This window comes from Misgurnus anguillicaudatus, chromosome 5 (assembly GCF_027580225.2).
Source record: "Misgurnus anguillicaudatus chromosome 5, ASM2758022v2, whole genome shotgun sequence".
Lineage (NCBI taxonomy): Eukaryota > Metazoa > Chordata > Actinopteri > Cypriniformes > Cobitidae > Misgurnus > Misgurnus anguillicaudatus.
In genome coordinates this window covers 29656351-29664779 of record NC_073341.2, presented here as the reverse complement: position 1 = coordinate 29664779, position 8429 = coordinate 29656351, and the positions used below count along the sequence as shown (strand labels likewise).

Below are 8429 nucleotides of genomic sequence, written 5' to 3'. Positions count from 1 at the left end.
GTATTGTTTGTTCTCACATTTATATTATTATTTAATTGTATTATTGCTATTGTATAATATTTCATCATGAATGTTTTCTCTGTTCGTGTACTTATATTTCTTCGAAAAGAGTTCACGACCCATTTGCGGCACACCTTAGAAACACAACATTTCCCATCATGCATCATTATTTAAAAAAAAGTGTAAATTACTTTGGTCCGTAATAATGTCAGAAAAATCTTTTTTAAATGTATTTGAATGTAATAATTGTATAAACTTAAAAAAAAGATTTTGTTTACAGATAGGTTATGTAACCAAAAAGCATATTTTAAAGCATATTTTATTACATAAATAAAAACATACATAAATGAAAACAGTCTAGTTACAAAACCCTTTTCATAGTTTTTAGACTACGGACTTACAAACATATATAATAGGACAAAAAACTACAATTCACAGCTTGCACTGCTTTCACGTGATTTCCTCCTGCTGTGACGTCATGGACACAACACTACTAGAGTTGCCGATGGCGTGACAAATGCAATACCCAATACTCGCGTTTTCGATCAAGTTTATTCAACTCCCGGTAGAAAAAAGGTAAGCGATACAGTCTATTTTTGTTGTAAGACAACAACGTGTATTGAAATGTTTAGGCTACTTAAATTTGATAATTGACAATTGGCTCCTTCGACTTCCTATTCGAAAGTTCAAATATAGCTAATAAATGACAGGTCATCATGTCCATGGCTTTAATCAGTAACACACAGTTTAATTTTCACATATGTTGCTGGTTAAGCAAAGATGTCCGTCGACATGAAAAAGCTCACTGGACTTGTGGCAGCTACATTTACACCTCTCACTGTAGAAGGGTAAACATTTACAATATCTCAAAAAATGAAATATGTACATATGGTGCAGGTGTGATCATTGATACTTTCATTCTGTGTTGTTTTTACATAAGGTTCAGGTTTGATCATTGATCTGTTCATTCTGTATTGTTTTTAGGGAGATTAATCTATCTGTGATTAAGCCATACATTGATTATCTTACAAAGGAACAGGGTGTCAAGAAGGTATTTGGTAAGTTAGGGTTAAAGCTGTGATTGTGTGAATTACGCAACATTTTGTTTGTTACGCAACATTTTTGTAAGTCTGCTTTTCAGTAAGAATGCAGACTTTTTGTAATTTACGTCACCTTTTTTTAAGTAAATGGCACAACAGGTGAAAGTTGTTCTCTTACTGTGGATGAAAGAAAGCGTCTCGCTGCAGAATGGTGCATAAAGGGCAAGGACAAGTAAGTGATAACATGTACAGTATATACATTAAATGTACTAGATGTCAAGGCAGAACATTTTTATCATGATTATGTGTTTATATGTTCAGACTGGAGCAGGTGATAGTTCATGTTGGGTGTATGAGTATAAAAGACTCTAAAGAATTGGTGAGCACTTTTTCTACACGCATCATCCGGCATCTCTTTATTTGCATTTTCTCCATTCTTTTGTACATGCACCACATTTTTGAATTTTCCTAATAAATAACATCCCCCAAAACCATGTTTTTCTCTAGATTGTTATGAACCGGTTATTCGCTCATGTGACTCCATTAAAATGCTGAGTGTGTGTTTTTTGCATTTCCTGCAGGCTCAGCATGCTGACAGTATAGGGGCGGATGCCATAGCAGTAATCTCCCCTTCCTTCTTCAAACCCACTAATGCAGGTTTTTATTCCTTACTTTTATTAAACACTGCATAATCCATTCAGTTTTTTCCTCAAAGACATATTCTACTTTGTTTTCTCATGATCCGCTATACCACACCTTCCTCTTTTCTCAGAGGCATTGAGGATGTTTCTAAAGGAAGTGGGAGACTCTGCTCCAGATCTTCCGTTGTATTATTATCATATTCCAAGTATGACTGGAGTCTCCTGTAAGTGCAACCTCACACCGTCATCACTATTACTGCCAATCAAAACACTTACGTACTCCACTCACCTCTTCTTCTCTTCCAGTGGAGGCGTTTGATGTGCTTCAAGGCATCGAGAAGATGATCCCATCATTTAAGGGAGTGAAATACAGTGGGATAGACCTGAGGGATCTCGGAGAATGTGTCTTTTACAGCCAGTCCCACAACTTGTCTGTCCTGTATGGAGTGGATGAAGTATGAAATTTCTTTAATTTAACACCTAATGCATTTTTTTATTTTCACTATATGCATACATACCGCTTGCATAAGGCCCATTTCACACTGCATGCATGTGTATCGTGTAAGCAATGCAGAAGGGAAACTGCAACAGAAGGTTTTACTCAACCAGCGATTCTGTGGTGAAGAGCTTCATTTTTTAATTTGAGTTTTCCTGGGATGCGGAAATGAATGAATGCAGCTGACATTGTGGTTTTAATTTGTGTCAAATACGTTTTTCACTTTCTGCTGCAGCAACTCTTGGGAGCTTTGGCAATAGGTGTTCATGGAGCAGTAGGGAGGTAAGCGTCATTATCATAGCATCTTCAAGCTTCTGCATTTGGCATGACTTGTGCAGTTTCAACATCATGACTGCTTTTTCAGCCCTTTTTTATCATATGTTGTGTGGTTTATTAACTGTAACAGTTGCTAATTTTCTCCTATGACAACACTTTTACGTTTATGTCTGGTAATGGAGATTAGTTTGGCAATAGATTCCAAAAAACAAGACAGGACTGGTTGACACATTTTTACAACCGTGGAAGTATGGTATAAGAATCTTAAACTATAACTCTCTCTCTCTCTCTCTCTCCAGCACATATAACTACATTGGATGCATAGTAAACCAAATGCTTTCTGCTTTTGATACGGGTAACAACACGCAGGCCAGAGACCTTCAGGTATTTTACGAATCCCACATGTATAAGTTATTGGTTTTATTACGTCTTGTTTGTTGTATAATAATGTACCTTATAGTTTGATCACTTCAGGTTTTTCTTTTTCTTAGTTTAAATCTATGGAGTTCATCACATATGCTAGAAGCCTTGGTAAGTTGACCATTTGACCAATTACAGTACAGTTTTAAGGTCTTGGGGGCCGTTTACACAAAAACATGTTCAACCCTAAAATGTAGTTTGGCTGTTTGATAAAAGGACAATAGCGTTTTGGGGTGCTGAAAACGCAAATTTTGAAGACTTGTCATCTCCGTGTAAACTATGGCTGCATCTGAAACCGCATACTGTGACAGTAGTACGTACTGAATGAGATGAAGTACCTACTTACTGACCGTTAAAACAGTAGGTACTGTATAGTATGAATCCTGGTAGTATGAATGAGATTTGGACTTACTACAACCCCCATGTTGATACATCACATGACATACATCATCATCACGTCATGTCATTCCAGCCGTATTGCCGCTTTTTGCCATTTCCTAATATGACAACACCTCTTCTTCGTAGGCCATCCGGGTACTTTCTGTGTACTGTTTTTGGAATTCTATGAATTTGGATATACTACTCGCCTCGGCTACTGTTTTTCGCCTACTACAGTTGTGTTCAAAATTATTCAACCCCCCAATGCTGTTAAGGGTTTTAGGGAATTTAGTGTACATTTGTAATTGTATTCAGAATGAAATCCTACAATGACTTCTTAAAGAACCATATGCAACTAAAATGACATCAATTGGTTTTGTAATATAGTAGTAAATGTTTCTTTTGTGAATTCTTCATTGACACAATTATTCAACCCCTTAAAGAACTACCACTCTGAAGAACAGAGGTTCATTGAAGTGTTTTCAATCAGGTATTGAAAACACCTGTGGATGTCAGGGAACAGCAATAAAGCCTAATAAGCGCCAATTAGGCAGCTTTAAAATGACTGTGATACTCAACTCCTTCTAAACATTTACTGGTGTGGTTACAAACATGGTGAAGTCAAAAGAATGGTCCAGGAACACAAGAGAAGAGGTGATTAATCTTCACAGGAAGGGCAATGGCTATAAGAAGATTGCAAAGATGTTAAACATACCAAGAGACACCATAGGAAGCATCATTCGCAAATTCAAGGCAAAGGGCACTGTTGAAACGCTTCCTGGTCGTGGCAGAAAAAAGATGCTAACTGCGACTGCTGTGCGCTATCTGAAGCTTAGAGTGGAAAAAAGTCCCCGTGTGACTGCTGAGGAACTGAGAAAAGATTTGTCAGATGTGGGTACTGAAGTTTCTGCTCAGACAATACGGCGCACCCTGCGTACTGAAGGCCTCCATGCCAGAACTCCCAGGCGCGCACCCCCTTGCTGTCTCCAAAGAATAAGAAGAGTCGACTGCAGTATGCCAAAAGTCATGTGGACAAACCACAGAAGTTTTGGGATAGTGTTCTGTGGAAAATTAGAACTGTTTGGGCCCATGGATCAACGCTATGTTTGGAGGAGGAAAAACAAGGCCTATGAAGAAAAGAACACCTTGCCTACTGTGAAGCATGGTGGGGGGTCAATCATGCTTTGGGGCTATTTTGCTTCTGCAGGTACAGGGAAACTTCTGCGTATGCAAGGTACCATGAATTCTCTTCAGTACCAGGAGATATTGGATGACAATGTGTTGCAGTCCGTCACAAACCTGAGGCTTGGGAGACGTTGGACCTTTCAACAGGACAATGATCCCAAGCATACCTCCAAATCCACTAGAGCATGGTTGCAGAAAAAAGGCTGGAACATTTTGAAGTGGCCATCGCAGTCACCAGACTTAAATCCGATTGAGAACCTCTGGTGGGACTTAAAGAAAGCAGTTGCAGTGCGCAAGCCTAAGAATGTGACTGAACTGGAGGCTTTTGCCCATGATGAATGGGCGAAGATACCCGTAGATCGCTGCAAGACACTTGTGTCAAGCTATGCTTCACGTTTAAAAGCTGTTTTAACTGTAAAAGGATGTTGTACTAAGTACTAAGATTGAATGTCACTTGGGGGTTGAATAAAACTGATAATGATGTGAGCACAGAAAAGACATTTGTGGTTATTTCATTATAAATGTTATGTTATATTTGTCTGACCTACACTCTAAAAATTTGCTGTAACTTTGCAGCTGGTTGCCAGTAACTTACTGTAGAAGATAAAGTCTAAAAATGTTTCATGTTCATTTAACTTTGAACAAAATGTTGCCAGTAAATAACATAAATGTAAAATCTACAGTAAGTTACTGGCAGCTAGTTGCCAGTAATACCCATTAATACTGTAATTACTACATACATTTTTTACAGTGTACACATGCCTCTTTGATGTAATTATAAGCAGGATGACTGAATGATCAAAATTAATGTCAAACCGGCCAAAACAATCAATTTCAGTTGGGGTTGAATAATTTTGAACACAACTGTATATAGTTTAGAAGTAGCCGTGGTTTTGGACGCAGCCTATATAAATGCGAATCTGGTGACATCATCCCCATTTGTTAATTCAATCTAGAGGCATGCGTGAGTATATAGGACTGTGTTTGCCCTGTTAAATCTACTAAGTTCATTATTGTTTCTCCAAATTAAGTTTATTTAACTAAGTTCGGGAGGAGCATGGTCATATGATTCAACCAATCAGCGCGAATAGGTGCCTATAAATAGCCGTCCCGCACCTCTATCCCGTGACAGTTTTTGCAGCATCCCTCTTCCAACCGAGTGTACTGCACAAGCCCTGAAAAGTGAAGCCAAAACGTCTCGATCGCCCCCCAGTGACTGGTCCCAGTATAGGTCATAAACCCCACCTCCCCCATGTTAATTAGACTTCAGTTATCTTTTTTTCTGAAGCTGGTTTCTGTCAATTACTGTAGTTTTTATTACGCTGATGTAAATTCAAATGTTTGTTTTTAAAATAAGTTTGTTTTTAGTTATTTAATGCTATAAAAACGGTGGTGTCACTTCATGATTGACAGCTGTGATATGGGCATTCTGCGAGAGCAAAGGCGGGGCCTTGATTTCACAGCTTTACTTCCTGCTCGATACTGCGCGTGACTGGTCCCGAAATCGAGTACTGCGCAGACTCAAGACCCAAGAAGTCAGCGCCATATCGGGACACTGGCGGCTTCACTTTTCACCAGTAGAAGAGAGCGAACAGGCGTCGCCCATCTTTTTTTACAGTCAATGCCTCCAACCCATCCCCTCACTCTCAGCTAGTTTCATCTATCTCAGTTATTTTCATCTATCTCAGTTAAATTGGGGGGTACTCTGGGTTCGGGGCTAAAATTCCTAGCTCGGAGCCCTCCCCTCGAACACCACCCCAGATATCTTTATCTCATTCCTTATCAATTACATGTTAGTGAGAACTTGTGAACAAACTCTAAAACAATTGGTGCTTTATAGTGCAGGGTCACTTGTACTAATAAACCTAACTCATTGTCCGTCTAAACTAAATTGCTCTATGCTTTTGCAGTCTTACCTGTTTGTATTTAGCACTCTGTAGAAAGTGAAAATGTGTTCGCAGATGTGTAGTGTTTCTTTACAAGGTAGCATCGCCATCTTCTGGCCTGACACACATAATACAGCGTATTTAGTCGTCCTTGAGGGTCCATGTAAACTTGGATCTTTTTCACAGCGTTGTCGTGTGAACGTGACATTTTTCAAAAACGCAAAGGAAAACTTTTCACTTTACTACATCGTTGTCATGTAAACACAGCTTAGTTAGGCATAGCTTTGTTGTTCTTGCGTCTATTAACCTTCAGGGTTTGCATTAAACTCTCTTGATTTGAATTCTTTATGCTCTGCAGGTTTTGACGTGGCTGTGAATAAGCAGGTGATGAGTGAACTGTCAGGTTTAGCGCTGGGTCCTCCACGTCTCCCACTGCTGCCCTGCGCCGCCTCAAAGTCCCAGGATATAGCACAGAAGATAAAGGATATCTTTTTTAAAAATTAATTTAGATTAGAGAGTCTCACCACACTGTTTTTTAAAGGGTCATGAAACACCAAGCTACAATATCTGAGATTTTAACAGAGGTGCTTATGCAGCACATCACAGAAGACAGGGTTAACATTCATTTTGTATATTTGTAGAAGATAACATTGTGTAGATATAAAATCTACATTGCGTCAATGTCACAGGTTGTGACGTGGCGAAAAATTAAGTACACGAAGTACAGGTTGGCGTATCGGTGTCTCATAATTATTTACCAGATAGCGTGTCCTTAAACAATGAGGAGACATTTTGTTTAATTATTTATGACAGCGCATGATTCTTTCCGAGGACATGTTTTTCAAAGAATGAATCTAAACAGTGTTTGGCACCCTTGAAGAAACACCAGGGGTCTTTCCAAACAAAAAGATAATTATACGGTTTCTGTCACCAAATGTGTTTCAAACATAGTTTCTACTTTAAGAGCTAGTTAGATTGAAATTTGCCCCGACTGTAAGATCTCGGAGTACCGGTAGTTGAGAGAGGCATTCATAAGCTGCTAGTCTTAGTTTCCTATGGTGTCAACTTGATGGGTTTCCCCAAGATTTTGGTGTACAAAAGAAACCTGTGCAGTGTGTAAACCTCACCCCGCAATCTCCGATGTTAGAGAGCATGGCATTTAGTGTCCTTGTCACACTTTTGACACTCCTGATCGGATTAATGTAATATTCAACAGGGCATTCAGTTAGTACCTCTAAAGGGACATGATGGTATTCAACAAATGTATTTTTTTCATTGTATTTTAACTTTGCCTGCTTAAGAAAGCTTACAAATTTTCACACTTCATGTCTGATATTTGGTGAGAACACCAGTATGGGTCACTAACAGAAAGTTGCTTTGCACTGCCGATTTCATCCCTTCTTCTCGCAGATATTCACACATATAAGTTAAGTAGTTTTTTATGATTCTAAGGTAGACTTCATGACCCTTTAATGTGTCTTTACATTATGTTACTGTAATGCATCTTTTATACTTATACTGTACTTTATACTTTATCTTTTTAATGTTTCCATAACCACAGAAAACACAAATGTATGAAGTAACATTTTCTATCTGTACTTTCTGAATTGTATTTCACTTTTTTGGTGCTTAATCAAACATAACAATCATAACAGTCTGGGCGGCTGTGATCAGTTTCACAGCTTCTGCTGTGTCACCATTGCTTCCTTGCGCAAGATACTTAGCAAAACTGTTTTTGTGTTTCAAATGACATTCCTCACTACAAATGTACTGTGAGACAAGACAGTACATTTGTTTTGTTTTTGAAGTGTAATGTACGTACTGTATGACATGCAGAACAGAATCATGTATTAATATTCTGTACTGTTTTTATTAGACCATGTGTTATGTAAAACATACAAACCACTACATCCATTTGCACATGTAAACAGTTTTTAGAATAACACTTAACAGAAATAGAAATTTGTATTTTTCTGCCTTTTTTTATTTCAATGAATTTTTTAGCAATCAATAAAAGACATAAAATGATATTCAAATTTGAAGTTTTGGGTCCTCATTGCTTACTCTTTATTAATTTTAGAAAACCTTGAAGTCTTACAACATGGTA

The 8429-nt window shown here is 38.2% G+C and overlaps 1 protein-coding gene across 2 annotated transcripts; it reads left to right on the top strand.

The window, feature by feature from the left end:
• The first annotated feature begins 426 nt into the window (after positions 1-426).
• Positions 427-8358, top strand: npl (N-acetylneuraminate pyruvate lyase (dihydrodipicolinate synthase)). Of its 2 annotated transcripts, none has more exons than XM_055167332.2 (12): positions 427-576; positions 776-848; positions 985-1058; positions 1185-1272; positions 1362-1419; positions 1622-1697; positions 1813-1905; positions 1988-2136; positions 2413-2459; positions 2753-2837; positions 2945-2984; positions 6681-8358. In XM_055167332.2, exons 2-12 carry the CDS (start codon positions 781-783, stop codon positions 6824-6826), a joined length of 924 nt encoding a protein of 307 aa, XP_055023307.2. In that variant the 5' UTR covers positions 427-576; positions 776-780; the 3' UTR covers positions 6827-8358. The 2 variants fall into 2 exon arrangements, with proteins under 2 accessions (XP_055023307.2, XP_055023308.2); XM_055167333.2 differs by having other exon boundaries at positions 439-576; positions 779-848.
• Positions 8359-8429: the final 71 nt, after the last annotated feature.

What these genes read in the sequence shown, in the direction of transcription:
- npl (XM_055167332.2), top strand. Translation starts at nt 781, where the DNA reads ATGTCCGTCGACATGAAAAAGCTCACTGGACTTGTGGCAGCTACATTT. An exon ending in GGGTGTCAAGAAGGTATTTG is followed by an intron (nt 1,059 to 1,184) that starts GTAAGTTAGGGT and finishes CCTTTTTTTAAG; the next exon opens with TAAATGGCACAACAGGTGAA. An exon ending in CTTCAAACCCACTAATGCAG is followed by an intron (nt 1,698 to 1,812) that starts GTTTTTATTCCT and finishes CTCTTTTCTCAG; the next exon opens with AGGCATTGAGGATGTTTCTA.